At 40.2% G+C, this 18,105-nt stretch overlaps 1 protein-coding gene across 1 annotated transcript; it reads right to left on the bottom strand.

The window, feature by feature from the left end:
* Positions 1–16,246: 16,246 nt before the first annotated feature.
* LOC133014441 (amphoterin-induced protein 2-like) lies at positions 16,247–17,761 on the bottom strand. The gene has a single exon (XM_061081685.1). It carries the CDS (start codon positions 17,759–17,761, stop codon positions 16,247–16,249), a length of 1,515 nt encoding a protein of 504 aa, XP_060937668.1.
* Between the last annotated feature and the right edge of the window lie 344 nt (positions 17,762–18,105).

The raw sequence follows: 18,105 nt of genomic DNA, 5'->3' as shown, positions 1-18,105 counted from the left end.
TATGCAGATTTTGCAAAGATTATGATATTCACCAATGTTTTCTATCTGGGATTTGCTCTAAGGCAAACAATTGAGGTCCGAGAACTCTTTACAGTTATAATTGATTGTTTTAAAGGCCAAAGTCAAAGTACACCAAAGTAAACATATATAGAAGTGTTTTATATTTTTATGCAACACTTAATTTTCAATGTTCACCTGTTTGGACTCACCATAGAGTATCTCTCATTTCCAGGTCATCAGCTGGTGTTTGATTTTCAATGCAGAGTGAAGGAAAGTGATGAGTGCTTGGTTTCCTGCATGATACTAGACCCTTGCACTCTCAGCCTGCTCCTGCCACGTCAGACCAGCACCTCCAAGTGGACAGTTGACGATCTGCGCCCAGCAGGGTCACAGAGATCCAGGAGCGCCCCTGAGTCTGCACCATGAGAGATGTTCTCTTGAACATTTGGCAACGGGTTTTGCTAAAAAAATAGATGCATAAAGTTTTTATGGGGATGGTTATCGACCACTTTGGACTGTCAACAGTGAATGTCTTCAGATCCTGAATGTAGGTTTCAAGCTAGGCTCAGCTTTTACCGATTTCTTCTTTCAGATGTGAGAAAAAACACTCTGCGGAGCTTACTGAATGACAAACCCTGTTTACATTGCTCCTTAAACAATGTTTAAGGAGTTCACATTTTGCTTTATTGTAAATAAAGATATTTAAATGAATGTCAGGCGCTCTGCTCTGCTATAGTGTAGTGCAATTAAAAATTAAAAATAATTTAAGAAGTTGTTCTACTCAAGAAGTGGCTGTGTCCACAGTTTGCTTACATTGCAAATGTATTTGAATTTAGATTGATAAATGCAGTAATAAACGTTATTTATTGTAAAGAAATTTGACTTTGAATTGATTGTGTGTGTATGTGTGTGTGTTTAACTATAGTGTAACACAAACAGTCACTTAGTCAGTGCACAATAGTTCAGATAAAGATATGGAATATGGATATAGGCAACTCAACAAATATGAAAAATCAAGTTTAATCGATAATTATTGCGTATTAACACGAAATTAAACCTTTGTTTTTATTACTTTCCTCCTTTTCCTGGTAATTACTGCTTAATTTGTGGATTGATATGATGAAAGAAGTTAAAATTATTTGATGGTTATACATCCAACAAAATCTTAGTGACACTCCTATCACATCCTATCAGTTTTCCCAAAAATTAAAGCCAGATAAGAATTATGTTTTGCTATAATGCATTGATAAAAGCGGCAGAAAGCCTCTACACTAAAACACCACCAACTCCCTGAACCAGAAAACAAAATAAAAGCTTCCCTTCACAATTAATTTATTCACTTATAGTTACTATATCTAAATGGTGATTTAAAAACCTGCACCTGCAATCTATATATTACTTTTTCATTGCTGAATGTAAACAAACACACACACACACACACACACACACACTCACGCACACAAACAAAATGTATCTTTGCCACCACCAGGGGGAGTTAGAGATTTAAGTTGCACTGAAGAAGCAGATGTCTACATCTACTTGCCATTGTAACATCATTATTTAGGGCAGGTCAAACCAAAAATAACACAAACAGGAAGGTTTAATAAACCCTTTTGGGTCAGAAAATGTACTTTAATGAGACTCCATTTCAGGATGCTACTGCTATGATGTGATATTGTTGAATTGAAATGTGACGATCTGACTGTGGGTCCTCTTTAACCTTCACACCTCGTTTCAGACACACTTTGTGGCCCATGAAGCTGGTCTCAGTGGCTGAGCAGCTGGCTCTCCCTCTCAGTGCAGAAGTGGGCTTTTTACAATCATCCTTACTGACCTGGGATTTATGATGAAACATAACTCTGCCTTCAAGACACTTTTATGAACTTGATCCCGTGTAAATCGGAAAATCTACTCTATATTTCACATTAAGTGTATATACATATATTTACATAACCTTGTACACCTCACAGACATTTTTTATTCTGGACAAAGCATCTGCATGCATGTCCAACACCACATCAGTCACAACAGCATTGTGTTAAACATCCCAGCACCAGTTCTCCATTACCCAAACACATCTGTTTATCTGACACCTATAACTGACTGGTCATTTTGAACATGAAATTAATCACAGGTTGAGTGTAGTGGCTTGTCCTTCAGGGTGGATTACTCTGCTGATGTGGCCTCCATACAAACTCCATTTTGATTATTAAAAGCAGGGGGCAGAGCAGACAAATGGTGTTTTGTTTCCTATTAAGGCGACTCTGCTCCTCTCTAAGAGGATTATCCCTGACACACGCCCAAGAGTTACATAAGGCTGTCAGGGGATAATATCTGACATTTCCTCATATATCCCCGCACTTTGGAAGCACAGCACTCTGTGTAATCAGTGTGGTTCAACAGAGGTGTGGTAGAGCAGGGAGCGTGCAGAGAAAAAGAAAGAGGGATGGTGTTCTGTTTGTGGAGAGGACAGAACGCTCACTTTATCGTGAATCGTTTTCTGGCCTGTTGAAGAGGAGAAACAACACAGGGGATAACATCTAAATTGTAAAGCAATCAAATTTAGTGGAAACTGAGCGGTAGGATTACTGTTGGTGCCTCTGTCAGAGGATAGGATCACAACATGGCTAGTGTCCAAAGCAAGACACAACCGTAAAAATCTTGATTCAAGCTCCAACTCGTGTTCTCAGAGCTATGATGACGGCAGAGTGAAAAACCCAGTGGTATTCAGAAGCAGGCAGGTTTGATTATTTACTGATCTGTCTCTGAGGTCCCAGAGCTCTTACCGTTTGTCTGTCTTTTTCCTTCACATCTCCTCGGACCATTTGGCTCTATTTCCACTGCCAGGTTGTTTCTTCGCAATTCACCATTTGGCACTGGCAAAGATACTTCCTCTGTGCCATATATCAAGCCTTTAGCGAAATGTCATGCCTGGTGGCAAAAAGAATTAGTGAAACAACACTCACAGGGAACAAATGTAAACACAGATGGTGTATTAATTTGTTAGTCATTACACTGTGCGACCAAGCAGAGAACTTGCCTGTTGCCACTTAAAACAAACTCGACTCATCAGTATCTTTCCCCATCTCTGTGACACTGCACGTTGAAGTTTGGCTATTTCATTTTTTTTAACCATAGACTGTTTTACCATAGATTTATAAGGATAGAAAACATGACAGCTCCCCAAAAGTGAAGCCAACGCAAACCATTGGTCACCACTGGTGTCTGGCTGCTGTATGGACAGTAAACCTGCCGTCCCCACATTCGTTGATAAGACAAGTACCAAACTATTTAAATACACATCCAATACATTTTTATCTCAAAGATCTTTTCTGTAATTTTAGGTAGTTCTTATCACAAGTGTTTATGTTTCCAGTAAATGTTACTTTAATTTCCTCCGGGGAAAATGTAATGTTCTCGTCTGCATTTGTTTGTTTGTTTGTTTGTTGGTTGGTTTGCAGGATTATGCAAAAACTGTTCAACGTATTATCACAAAACTTGGTGGAAGAACTTTTATGGTTCAGGAATGAACCCATAAATTGGTAGTGAAACTCACAAATTGGCCCAAAACATTAATGCAAATTTCATCTAGTCTTACTTTGAGACTTTGAACTGGTTTTATTACCACGCAGTATCCTGTGACTTTTTGTTCATATTTGTGTATTTGGCCTGTGTTACCTGATCAACCTACAGAAGCGGCTGCCCGATAAAGAGGCATTTAGTGCATTTATCAGTCGGTTTCAAAGTGGTATTATTTATTACTTTCTGCACAGCCAAACACGTGTGTGTCACTCTGAACCTCTCACTTCTGCAAGCTGCTGATCCAACCACCCAACTATTATCATCATCATAATCATCATTTTTATTGTGCCACGAACGACTGAACCCTCCAGGCACTCAATCCGGGGATCTCTATTCCCTCTAGTGTTCATATAAATAAGCACTTATCTATGAGAACAAAATTAATTCATTATATCCTGTGGCTTTGTGTGACTTTCTGGATGAGCTAAGTGCTGCCATAGGAATTATTTTAATAAAAATTGTATTCACCTTTGGCAGTTTTCAGATTCAATATTCAAACTCTGCCGGCAACAAGGAGGAGAGATCCTGCGGAACATTGTTTGGTTGTTGTTGGCGTCCCCGTTTATTGTTATCAGTTGGCACACTGGGCTGTACACTGTGTCGGTGTAGGTATGGACCGTAAAGTATTTATTGTATTTAATGTTCTTTACTCAATGCCTGGTTGATGCAGGAACCTTAACCTTAAAGGGATAGTTCACCGAATGATGAAAATTCACTCTTTATCTACTCACCACTATGCATATGTAAGGCATATATAAGTGTTTCATTCTTGTGTTTCGTCTCATACAATAAAATGCAATAAATTCTGTTTTGAAAAAAGTATAAGCATCCGAAGCCCCATGCAGTGTGTGAAGTGGTTCACTCCAGCTTCAAAGCAAATGTACATCGTGTACTTCCCTCTAGCTCAGATGCTTTTATTCCAGTTTGTTTTTTCCTGACAAAGCCTTCCTCTTATGGAATAGTTGTATCCCTCGGAGGCTGAAACACAACAGACAGAAAGCCACGCGTCCAACACATGCTTCCTGCCCCTCGTAACCTGCACGCCCTACAGATGGATCACCGAACACGCCTTCTTTAAATGTCAAGGCTCTAGCTGCTTTGTTAAGTATTATAGATAATGAGTGCTGCTTGTAAGCTGCATAGCAGACTGTTTGCACACACAGACATTAAACAGAGAGGTCCTGATGTCACATCCTGGATCATCCCTGCAAACAGCAGGAAAACAAAGAAAACATGAAAATAAAACACTCCTGCTGTTTCCTGGCTGCAGTTGCCAGGGCAACACAGCTGACATGTCCATGTCTGTTTTCCGCTTTCTCCTGGTGTTTCTCTGTCTGTCTGTCTCAAACAGTTTCTCATTTATTTGGCCATTTCTTCTACTGATCCACTTTACTCTCAGTCAATCACTTGTCGCTGCAGTCACTGTTTGACGTCCCTTTAAAGTCAAGCTTAGACAGTTTATTTCTCTTAAAGAAATCATTACACAAGCCCTCGGAGTTTGTTTTGATTTGTCTGTCTCAGACTTACAATTACCAAAAAGAACAAATTTAAGTTTATTTATTTTACTGCAGTGGCAGCAGCTCCTCTCCAGGGGATTTACATATTCAGTTTAGACAGTGTTAGTAATTTAATGAGTGTAGTATGTTGGAGAGCATAAAAAAATCCTTTTCCAAATGGTTTCCTTTTCAGCAGCCACACAGGCTTCTTTTGTTCTGTGTTTTAAAAGGAAAAGAAATATGGGATCGAAAAGCAGCCAACGTTTGCAGCAACCTCAAATTACTATCATTCAGAAAATATGGTAACAAGCTATGTGAAATGCAGCGAAATGGGATTTGCATCTAAAATCACAGCTTCCTTCATATTGATTTGCATTTCTTATTTTTGTCTGCAAGGCACTTTTATTTTGTTCTTCTAAATGTTTCTTCAGCTTTTTAGATTTTCTGAGTTTGCACAAGACACTTTATATTTGCCATTTAGAAGTCACCAGACCCCGTTTCTGTGTGACCATCGAATTTAGTTATTAAACCCATGACCATGACAGGTTAGCAGATGCGACAGTGACCAGATTCACATTTGGCTGTCGCACACAATGATCCCCCTGGTCCTCTGTCAGATGGAAATTTCTCCTCATTCGCTTTCCTCTGACATTGAGTGCCATTGAGGTCAAGTGTCCTGTCGCAATCAGTTGCAAATCCTTAACTGAACATTGGGCCTTTATTTGGAGAATGCTAGCGTGATATGGGCAAAATCAACCTTGCTAGAAGAGAAGAAAAGGGACATCTGTAATGTTTTTTAATTCAATTCTAATACATTACCAATACTTTATTTGACAACATAAAATGTGTTCCTTTTTTGAAGAAGCAGGGTAAATAGTAATTGTTGCTGTTTAACTCAATTTAAAAAAGGACAACCTTGCGACTGCCCTCAGCCAATTTAGGTACAACAACATTAAAAGGAAGTGAACAGGTTCTCCATAGATGGCTACTGCTTGTACCCACATGACTAATAAAAAATAGAATGGATACAGAAGTCAGCTCAGATGGACTGTGCAGTCTGCAACACCACAGAAAAATGACATGCAGTAAACAATATTTCCATGCGCTTCAAAATGCTCAGCAAATTTTATGAAAAACACAAGTGGACAAGGTTTAGCCTCCTCCAATTGAGGTGAGGATGCAATGTGCATGCATTGGCAATGTATCAACAGAGTGAAACAATTTTGCCTATCTCAGGACTGTGTGTGACAAGAGGAGAAAAGAGAGAAAGTGCAGGGAAATGATAAACAGTTGGAGCCCTAAGCCCTCGCTTACGACTAATGTCTGTGCAATCAGTGCGTGTTTGAGGCGAATAAACACCGACATTATGGAAACTGCTCCTGAAGCATAATTTCAACAAATGTCTTGAAACTAAATGTTGTTTTGTTCTGAGTCTGAATACATCTGTGGGATATACCGCATGTATTATACGAGTGTAGTCAGTAGTGAACCAGAACATTTTACAATGTCTCTAAGGCTTAAACACAATTTCTATAAATATGTTGAAAAACATGTTTTTCGTCTTTGGAGAAATGGACAGCATTTACAGAGCACTTTTCAAGTCGTATCGATCCCTCGAGCACAAGTCACATTCACACTCACATTTATACTGCACTTCTATATGCACTGCTTATTCTATCCCACCATTCACACAGGCGTCAGAGTTAATGGTTTAAAATGGTCTGTATTTATATAGCGCTTTTCTAGTCTTAATGACCACTCAAAGCACTTTACTGTACAGTTTTGCCATTAACCCATTCACCCACACATTCATACAGTGCAGCTATTAGCAGCACTTTATTTTTATTTTTTTCCTATGAATATTCACTGTCCTCTTAGCTCTATCTTTGGTCTCTGGTTAGCTTTTCATTACCTTTGTCTGCTGCTTGGTGCCAGGTACTGTAGCGTATTCCCAAGTGACGCCTCAAATTACACTTAAATCGTGTCTCGGCTTTTGACAGGAATCCTAACCTTAAACTGTCCTTCACCGTCATCCAAAGCTTAAAAATGTCCTCACCTAGAATTGAAAGTCAAAATTGTCTCACACGCACATTCCCTATGTATGAGCGGGGACAGATGATAAGGCCAAATAATGGGTTGAAGATACGAGTGGAAGCTCATATCCCCCAGACTGTGACCTTACATCCGCTCTGAAATATTGGATCAAACAATTCAAAGGGCAAAGCTGTCATCGCCCGCCTCAGAGACATAGGATATTACTCTGTACATAAGACGCTCCTTTCACCTTCCTACTGGTGGAATCTGGGTCAGCTTCAGCTGCAGTATCCGTGCACGGCTTCTTTCTCACATCTGTCCCTTCAGTACCAGGGCTTTACATCCCCTTCTGTCTCAGGAAGGAGGAGGGGCTGGATGCTGCACTTTACACCTGGCTGTCTTAGAGTGGCTGTGATTGTCTGATGAATGGAAATAAGTTAGGGATGTTGCGGCTTTCTTACACGTACTCCTACCTGAGAAAAACCCCTGAGAGCAGGGCTGGAACCACTATGTAAATTTTGATCATTTACATTTCAATATACAGTAAATACACTCTCATGCTGACCTACTTAACACAACAGTGATTTTGCCATTCTCCTCTCAGCCTTTTGTGCTGTTATAATCATATGCAATTTGGTGGTTCTATGAAAAGCCTCAAGAGTACAGTAAGTGACTAAGTGGAATAACCTGGTTTAAAGGGATAGTTCACCGAAAAATGTTATAAAACTCCATGTTTGTAGCCAGTGGACATTTAGGCTAAAAACATGGTTTGGTATGGTTTGGTCGAATATGTGTCAGGGCTTGCGGACACTTGGAATGACACCACACAAGCAGCATGGAGGCATGTTGTGTTTTTTTCTGTTGTTTTAACACGTCTGAAGAAGAGGTCACTTTGGCTGAAACGCTGTTTACCCCTGAGACTCCTAAAGTGTTTTGTGGACTGAAAACACTTCAGCCACCGCTCCATCGGTATAGTGGTGAGTAGATAAAGGGTGAATTTTAATTTTTCTGTGAACTATCCCTTTAAGTCAATCATTATAACCACTGTAACTAAAGAGATATAGCAAAGTCACTGCATTAACAGAGAGTCATCATCAGCTGACTGACAGGATGGGCCTCCACAGCAGGCACACTGCTGGATGAATAAAGCTTGTGCATGTAACCCACATTGGTTTTTCAACACCTTCTAACGAAGGCTTTACATACACTCTAATAGCTTATAAAAGTATTTATGTTTATAAACTCACACTTATATAAAAAGCACACAGACACCACACACCACACACATGGACACTTAATTCCTTCCTGTCTTAACAGCAGCCATTCGGTGTCCAGCGTTGCCATGAAGCATTAAGCATCAACACCTTGACCCAGTTTCTCGATGGCTGAGACCGAGGGAGGCTATTTGAGGAAAGAAGAAACAGCCTCTGGTCTGCCTGGTCAAACTACTACACTGCTTGACCTCAGATGCTCATAATGTGATGCATTGCTTTAAATTGACTTTAAATACACGGTGCTATAAATGTGATTCTGAAAACAAAACTTCCAAACACAGATTGTAAAACCACGGAATATAAAACTTCTTATTCTGTGTCCTGCTCCAGAACAAGACGTGTCAGTTTCCAAACATCGCCTCAGTTTGAATTGAAACGAAAGCTGTAAGCTTTAAACACTGATAAAAACCCAAACTGAGAGGTTTGGATCTTGACACCTTGGAGTGGCCAGTTTTCATTTCCTTTCACTGTGGACAAGTTTAGCAACAACACAGATTCAATGCCTCTGCTTGACCTTGACAATGTTTTGGCAAAAAATCTGAAGATGACACCGTCTCCCACTCGACCAGCAACACTGAACTGCATGTGATTGTAACCAGGAAGCCTGAGGTGAAATGACCTTATATTAATTGTGTCCTTGCAGGCATCCTCTTTCATTAGCGTTTGATTGCACATTAGCTTTATTCATGACAGTCATTAACCCCAGTACATGCCCTTTCTCTTCTTTTTTCTTAATTTCATGGTTGTGTAATATTACTGTGATTATTGTAAAACACACACTCTTCATTGGACTGGGCTCAATCACTGCATGAGATCACAATTTCATCAATGAATTGTCCTCTTTACAAATCCATTCCTGCTCTTTCGGTGGGGGATGAAAGAAAAAAGCTTATTATAAAGAATGTCATTTGTAAATGCTATATGGGCTGTATTTATATTGCACATTTTTAGTCTTATTGACGGCTCAAAGCGCTTTACACTACATTACCTACAAGGAATTATATTCAGTCATGCACACAATCATAAAGTGCTTCTATGCGTGGGCACTTTTCAATCCCACGTCATTCACATTCCGATGTATCAACCATCAGGGGCAAAGACACCATGGCATGCGAACTGGAAGAACCAGGTAATCGGAACACTGACCTTCTCTATCTTGCATGACCCAGCACTGCACCAAAGCAGCAATTTTCTTTCCAACTAAGGCACCTAATGATGAAATTGGATGAAGTTCATAATTATGTGTTTTTGTCCTAATCCAAGGAGTCTAGAATGTTGCAACGCCATGCTTCTTAGCCCAAAAAAGGACTAATACTATAGAAACTCTAATCCATAATCATTTCTGCTACACCATAGACTGCACATAAAGATGGATGACGCATCTCCCCCTCCTCCAAGCTAATCAGAAATGAAGCCAAAATATCCTGGATATGAACGCTGCCATCTTGTGCTGAATACGTCACCCTGTTTTTATAACATCGAATAAATAATTAAATCAAACTTGAACATCAGTGTGATGATAGAATAAGATAGAATAGAATAAGAACTACCAAAAAAGACCGAAACCATCTTTGGGAAAAATGTATTTGACTTGTACTTTGACTCTTTGGTCTATGGGCCATCCACTGACATAAAGGAGGCATGATTTATGACCTATACTGCATCTAGCCACCCAGTGTCGATCAACACGCGTTTGCTTCACTTTTGAGGACATTTTGATTGCAATATGAAACTTTAGCACTACATGCCAGTAACCCTGACCCACTGAACCTTTAAGCCGCACAGATGTCCCCCCTTCGTGCCGTTTAAGGAGACATTTCCCTGTAATTTTCCACAGATAATGTGCAATGGTTATGCTGTGAATCTGACAGAATTATCTAACAGCAACACTCAGCATCAAAATGGCATCAAATGCGTGCTGTAAAACTTGTTTTTGCTTTTGTTTTTGCCCATTTTAATGAAGAGCGTCATAAGCTCATAATCATGCCACCTAGTCCCAACTCCCTTCCATGAAATCGCTGCTAATAAGCTCGCCTTACATGTTGACAATATCAGGTTAGTCTGGCTCTAATCTGTAGTCATAACATCAGAATTCCTCTCTATCTCATTGTGGGCTGAACACTCATCCCTTCAACAAATGGCTCACATCACTCTCACAGCACTGAATCACATTCCCTCTTCTCTGTCTGCCTCCTCCACCCACTCTGGCATGGCCCTCACTCTAAAGCACATTAGTTGTTGAAACATCCATTCTGCAGCACCTCTCGCCTGAGCTCTTACTGCTTTGGTCTCAAGCACTTTCACTAACTTATGCTCAGGTGCTTTGATTATAAAAACTAAAAACATCAGCTACAGTTTTGGTTTGGCAGAAAGAAACTTTCTGGCTGTGATATGATAAATGTAGTGGATTTTGCAAACTGTTTCACTTTAAAGTCACATTTAGATTGAGCTTTCTCTCCTGTGGCTGGACACGTTGGCCAATGAGCAGCGTTGAATTCAAATCCTTTACTCAGTTCCCAAAAACAACTCCTAAAAGAAACACCTTGACCCGTGATTGTGAATCTACCACATAAACTTCAAATAAAGACAGACGACAGGTCTCAACTTCCTCCCAATATCCAGAAATTAATCCAAAATATCCTGGATACAAACACTGCCATCTTGTGCATTTGGAGCTAGAGTCTGCGCAGCATCGATGGGGGGGGATGTAACCATGGCAACATGGTTACATCCCATCTCAGTTGTTACATCTCAGTTGTCAATCACTGTGTTTTACCCGGTTTTTATAGCATTAAAGGATTTAGTCTGGTCCAATTGCTAACATGGAGGAGTTGGGATTTATGACCTATATTGTAGACAGCCACCAGAAGGTGATGAAGGCGCTTTGGGTTCCATTTTGGTAAACAGTCATGTCCAACATTTTTAGATACAGTCTACGATCTATGAATCCAACTGTGAATCTAGCAGCAGTGTCAACACTAGTTAAGAAATATACATACAGCAAGTAACAGTAATGTCATCCATCAAACTTAAAATGGGTTTATTAAAGTTATATCTAACATTACATTATTACAAAAGCGAATAAAAAGAGAGAGACTAGCAAGGTCATTTTTGACTAACTTCGCATCCAAAAGATAAGAAACATGAGGAAACCCTGCAGGATGAAATAAGCTCAAATTATACAGCTGAAGCAATTTCCTCACCTTTCTGCAACACTCAATTCAATGGTGAGCAGAAGGTTTTCACAGTTATTATAGAACCCACAGGGTGCATTAGATATTAATCTTTTATTCTAGTGATTGAATTTCTGTCCGTTTCATCCTCCCCCCCCCCCCCCCCCTCTACTCTGTGGAGCGAGATCTGCAGAACACGATGTCCATTTCAAAGCTGTAGGTACGCCAGGAAACGTACTACTCCTCAGATCCCTGTTTGTTACTTATGTGTTAAATCATTTAAAGTGTCAATAATATTTCTTCACTCTGAATGGTTTTATTTGTGATGAAAAATTGAACGAATGCCAATGCAAGTGGAGATTTTTTAATGGAGGTTTCTTCGTGCATTAGCAGACATTGTTAGAATCTATACAGCTATACAGCACATATACAGCAATTAGCAGACATTGTTAGAATCTATACAGCTATACAGCACATATACAGCAAGTGTGGAACAAGTGCTACCAGCGTTATAGGACCAAATTCCACTAAGGCTGCACATGCTCTTACACGTTCAGCACATTTGATTTAAACATGAGGTCCCTGGAGATAGGAAATCTCTTTTTTCTAGGGAGAAATGCATCATAAATTTTTGATGCATCTCTTAAGAATGTTTGAAACAACTTTACATCAGTTATGTGTGTAAATTTCAGTTTGGGCTCCATTAAGACAGCTAATGCACAGAAAATAGTAACATCGACTTTTAAAAGTATTACAGAGTGAAGGATGAAGAATCATTTGAGTGACAGATATTGTATGTAACCTTTGATTATGTAACACAGTCTGCAGGGTGTATGATCAACAGTGTTTCAGTTTTTTCTTTTAACATTACAACAATGCTTTCATGTAAACTGTCAGCTCACTGTGGATCGACTGTTATGAGGCCGTCATTAATAAAATCATGTTAATTAAACAGTGGGAACAATTTGCTAAATGGTGCCATTTCTCGTATGAGTCCCCATTAATGTTTCTATTTAAGACACAACTCACGCATCAATTACACTCCTGAATTATGGATAGTCAGGAAATTACTACATTTATATTAGGCACAGAAGGGATTACATGCCTCTGTGGTTTAGGACTTCACGTGAAATTATATCCTGCTGCTCTGTTACTACCACTGTTGCTACTAATTCTAATTCAGCTGCTCCCAGTACTACTGTCAATGCAACCACTGCTAAATTACAAGACCTATAACAATGTGAAGAGAAAGTGTCTACCAGTGATACGCTTTCATAAAAACACTATATGCATGTGTGCACCTGATAACACAGGTCCACAAAGCCAGTGTTATACTTTCTTCATCAAAAAGTACACAAACACCAAGTAGAAATATCATGAAGAGCCAAGTCTCAGTTCTGGCAATATGCAACAAGGTTGGAAAGAAGCAAGTTAGCCAGTGTTCTGACAATTCGACATGCCACTGCAAATGCTTCCATTGTTGGGTGGCAGGTAGATAGAGAGTTGTCGACATGAATAGTTGTACATGTATACAATGCAGCAATCTAGATGCACAAAACTGCACTATAGTATATATTTTATCTTAGGGGAATTCACTACGATAAAAAAAACATCATACTTTTCCCATGATGCAACTCAGCAGGGTTTTCCATGTTTGCCTTGAACCAAGGATAGCAAGTGGAGGCCTAAGTGCAAAAATGTTTGTATTCACGCCAAATCAAATCGGTACAAGGTCTCTGATGCAAAAGGGACCCAAACTGAGTACTTTAAAGGTTTCCATAAACTCTTAAAGCATTATTCCAGAATTTGAATATGGTACTGAAAATGAGGACTCACAAAAGACAGACCTATCTATTACTTCTAGAAATATTTGTCTGTCTGTATGTAGAAGGCATAGCTCAAGAACCATTCATATTATCTCCTTTTCATATGGCATGTGTACTGTTAATGGCCCATTGAAGTGCAGTGTTGAAATCTGGTGTGATTTGGACTAGCGATACGTTAAATATTAAGATCAACAAACTTTTAGTAAACAGGCAACCAGCAGCAGTGGCTGGGATTTGTCAAATTAAGTGACATTGTAAATCACAAGAACAGCGCATTCACATCATCTGGCGCATTCTCAACAACGCTAAAATCCACTGATTCTCCAGTTTGGGTTTGAAGTACTGAGTCAAGCTTCACCAAACTTAAAATGAACCGATGAACAGCTCTTGAAGCCCTGAAGCTGCACCACTGTAGAGTCACACAGCCAGTCTTTACATGCCACGGCTCAAGGTCACTTTTACAGTTTTAGAACGAGAGCTGCAAGCGGCATTAACACAGGACAAGCGAAAATGCACTAGATTAAAAAAGGGCGTCAGAAATTACCAAAATAACCCTAGTAGAGGTCAAGCTAAAAAAAAAAAAATCATTTAATTCACATGATTAAACTGTATAGACTAATCCTCTTTGAAAGAAAGGCAAGAAATTAAGCAAGGCTACAAATGAAATTAAGAGTCACTGGTACCTCTGAGACTCAAAATACAACGATAAACATGAGCTGCTATTTTCTGCAGATACAAATGTTAATTCATTAAAATTATATAATTTAGTAAAGTGCTAACATGTTCACACTCCCTCAGCACTCTCTCCAAATGTCACAATGCTGACCTTTGAATGCACCTTGTCATGGTGAACAGTGTTAGGATTCTTAAATTAGTCCCAATGGGATCCATCACTACCTGAAGCCTCCATTCAACACCTGAATGCTCCTCTCAAACATGAATGCATGAGGCAGTCGTGAAACACTCATTGTGTCCTTAACACCACAACATAGTCTTTCCACTTGGAAAAGCTATTGGCTAACAAGTGTGCAAGGGGAAAAAAAAGGTTTGGGTTTTGCCTTTTTTCCCCCCACGCACACTGGAAAGGCTCTAAAGAGGATTTTTGAAAATGCGATTTGTTGACTCACTAAGAGGTTATTTGTCATCCTTAAATCCTACTGATGTAACACTACTTTTCATCTTTCACCCGAAAAAGCCTTGTTTCATTCCACATCAGAGTAATTTCCAAAAAGTTCGGACAAGAGAGATATCCAAAAATGCTGAAGATAAGAACCAAACAAGTTGAACACTGCTATATCGCCTGCAGGGATGAAAGAACACACGCATGCTGCAAAATTGAAACTGTTTATTTCATCCCTACAAATATCAGTCATTGTAGTCTTGACAAAGTTATACTTTCACTGCTTCTACTTAAAATGCATCCTGTGTCTAACAGAACAACAAATATATAAAGTTGAGAGTGTGTACATGTACAGCCAAGGAAACTATAACAAGACTCTTGGCACGTTGGAAATGATTCCACACACCTATATATTCTGACAAGGAGGACAATGGAATGTAGATCAGATGGGCTTGGGGCGAGCTGGCATACCTCCCTCTGATTTCTGTGTCACTGATCTGGGCTGACTGGGGCTTCACGACAGAGCCCCAACTCAACAGGGTGGAGGTTAAGCGGGGAAGTATAAATAATGAGAACGAAATCTCTAATTCAAGTGGTTATCTAGCCATGCAGATTTAATTTGTCTGTTCCTTAATGTAATGTAGAGGACTGGGACTTTATGTGGTCTCACAACAGTTTGAGCAACATGTGTCCCAGTTTTCCAAATGACCCATTTTTAGTTTAAAAAAAGATGAATGGGTTTGTCATTTCAGTTAACCAGACTTTAAAGAGATTCAGTTCATTGAAAGCATTTTGCCAGACTAAAAACAAATCTGTTTATCCGTCTGTTTTCTTACTTTCTTACCACCAAATAGCAGTGCAATAAGCAGCTACTGTGTTTTTGAGTATAGTATTTGAACAGTGCATTTCCAATTGCATTTTAAACCAATCGATAAAGATGTGAATGAAGGGTTATTAATTCAATAAGAATACAACTTGTCCTTAAACGGGTTACTTGTGAGACTGTGCATTTGGAGAGACTATGTATAAAAATGGCTCTTATTCCCGAGCAATTAATGCTATATTTTTGTTAAATCCCTTGAAATTTAAGCTGAAAGTCTTTAATTCAATGACATCTTCATAACTTTCACCAATCCAATGTAGTAATGTACAGAGGTAAGATCACAAAAAGTGTCACTGTCAAAACACTTATGTCTTTACAGGTACATTTTGACCTGACAAAACTCAGATAATTTCACATAAATACGGCTGCCATGTTGAAATGATATGCTCCACAGAAAGAGATAAACAGATTGAAAATAACAAGGGTCTCTGTGACAGCAACATTCACAATGCACATACTGTATAAAAGCCATCAATGCCTCTTGCAGTTTATCAAATCAGGTGTGAATATTCCTCTCTGCCCAATTTAAAAATCCTCCCACATTATTATGATCTTTCTGATCTTTGCGGTGACAATTTCTTCTTGGTAGCTGCACAATTTCCATATGAACTGAATGAAAAACAGACCACTTACAGCACAGTTGAGGCAGGATTGATATTCTGCCCATACACAAGGACTGTACAGTCTGCTTCAGAACAACAACACAATTCCTACAGAGGAAAAGTACTTCACACGAATCACAGTAATCTAGTTTACATCAAATGGATGTTTTCACCTTGTACTGAACCAAGACTTTGAAAAAAAAAGCATTTCGGTTCAGACTATAGGAATGCATGTGTGTAAAATGTAATTTTCTTGCTACGCTATTTGAGCAGGATCTATGTAGGTCTGACCAACTGTCCTACTTCCATTCTTTAGAATTCCCTCAGTAGTAACATGACCCAAGTTCATTGCTGGTGTTTTGGAGCCGCCAATATCAGAGTCCTCTGCTTGAGGCTCTAAGAAAGCCACCCTCTTTCCATTTGACCGACGCTCTCCTGACTCTGCCTCTCTGGGGTCTGAACAGAGAAGGATGGCTCGCCCGCCGCACCCTCTCGATCCACCCCGGCTTTCTCTGCACCTACAGGGGGTGAGGTAGAGGTACAGCAGCACCAATATGATGCTGACCACACAGGAAGCAAGGGTGGTGAACGCAGTGTTGAAATGCTCTGTGCCACTGCGATGGGTCAAGCCACTTGCAGAGGCAGTGCTCAAGTTTCCGACCACAACATTGACCTCAACAGACTCGTAGGGGTCATAGTGGCGCTGGCGGGCTACCACACACCCATATGTGCCAGAATCCTCTATGAGTGCTCCTTGGATTTCAAGGGTGCCATTGGGGAGAACTATTAAATGGGCACTGGGATCATTTGTTGATGAATTCAATACAGTCATTGGGGTAACCCAGAACACAACAAGGCCCTCCTGGGCTGAAGATTCCAACCCTGGACATGGCACGCTCAGCCATTTACCAGGCTCTTCTTGGTAAGTCTGTGACTCAAGGGGCATGTTTGACACTCCCTGCTGCCTACGAACAGGCCCTGGTCCAGAATCATCCCTGCATGGGTATCCATCTCTGAATTCCATCAGGGGCTGATACTGTTTCCACATCCAGTACTCGAGTAAGGCGAGTAAAGCACAGTCACATACCAAAGGGTTTTCCTGCAAATAAATGCTACCTTGTTGGGTGAGAGACAGCAGACTCTGGACAGGCACCTGAGAGAGCCTGTTGTAGGACAGATCAAGAAAGGTCAGGTTACGGGGCCCTCCAGGTTCCCAATACAGCCCAAAGGGAAAAGTCTTCAGTCTGTTCCCTGAGAGGTAGAGCCTCTGCAGGCTGTGAAGATCGCTGAAATCCCCTGGGTTGATCAGGACGATCTTGTTGTCATACAGCAGGAGCTCTTTCAGTTCATTCAACCCAGTGAAGAGGGAGAAGTTCAGGTCTGTTATTTGGTTGGATGAGAGGTCCAGGTGCAGGAGATGTGGTGTGACATTGAAAGCATTTACCTCAATTTGGCTTATGGCGTTTCGGCTGAGAACCAGTGTAGCAAGTCTGGCAAATTGTTGGGGAATCCAATCTGTTGGCAGGGTAGTGATAACATTGTGGCTCAGGTCCAACCGTGTGGCATAACTTGGTAGATCAAAGGGCGTCGTGGACAGATTGCGGCCGCTGCAGGAAATTATATCACTTGCACAAATGCAATCTAGTGGGCACACAGCCACAGAGGGAGGGAAGCCAAGACACAGGAGGAGCAGCACGGCTGCAGCAGGAGGGTTGTGATGTCGACCTCCAACATTGGTCTGGGCTAAAAGCTGCGACGCAATAGGGCGCATCCTGGTCTTCCCTCAGGGTGGGCTCTCAGGTCACTGTCTCACTGGGTGTACACATGTCAGCTTTAAAAGCATCCGATAATTGACAGCTTTTACCAACTGAGGAGAGAAAACAAAGCAGATACAGACAACATGGAAATTAATCTTCCACAACATATTATTATGGTATATATCACCATACTGTCTATTTAACAGAATCTTCAATATGCCTCAATCATAGGAACATTTCAAACAGGTACATGAGTCAGCCACACCGTTAAAACCAGTTTTTAATGATATGGATGATCAGTGTATATTAGAATACGACAAAATTATAAATCAAATGTAAATAAACAGTATGAACACAT

Source organism: Limanda limanda, chromosome 1 (genome assembly GCF_963576545.1).
Source record: "Limanda limanda chromosome 1, fLimLim1.1, whole genome shotgun sequence".
In the NCBI taxonomy this organism is placed as follows: domain Eukaryota; kingdom Metazoa; phylum Chordata; class Actinopteri; order Pleuronectiformes; family Pleuronectidae; genus Limanda; species Limanda limanda.
This window is presented reverse-complemented; position numbering and strand designations above follow the sequence as displayed.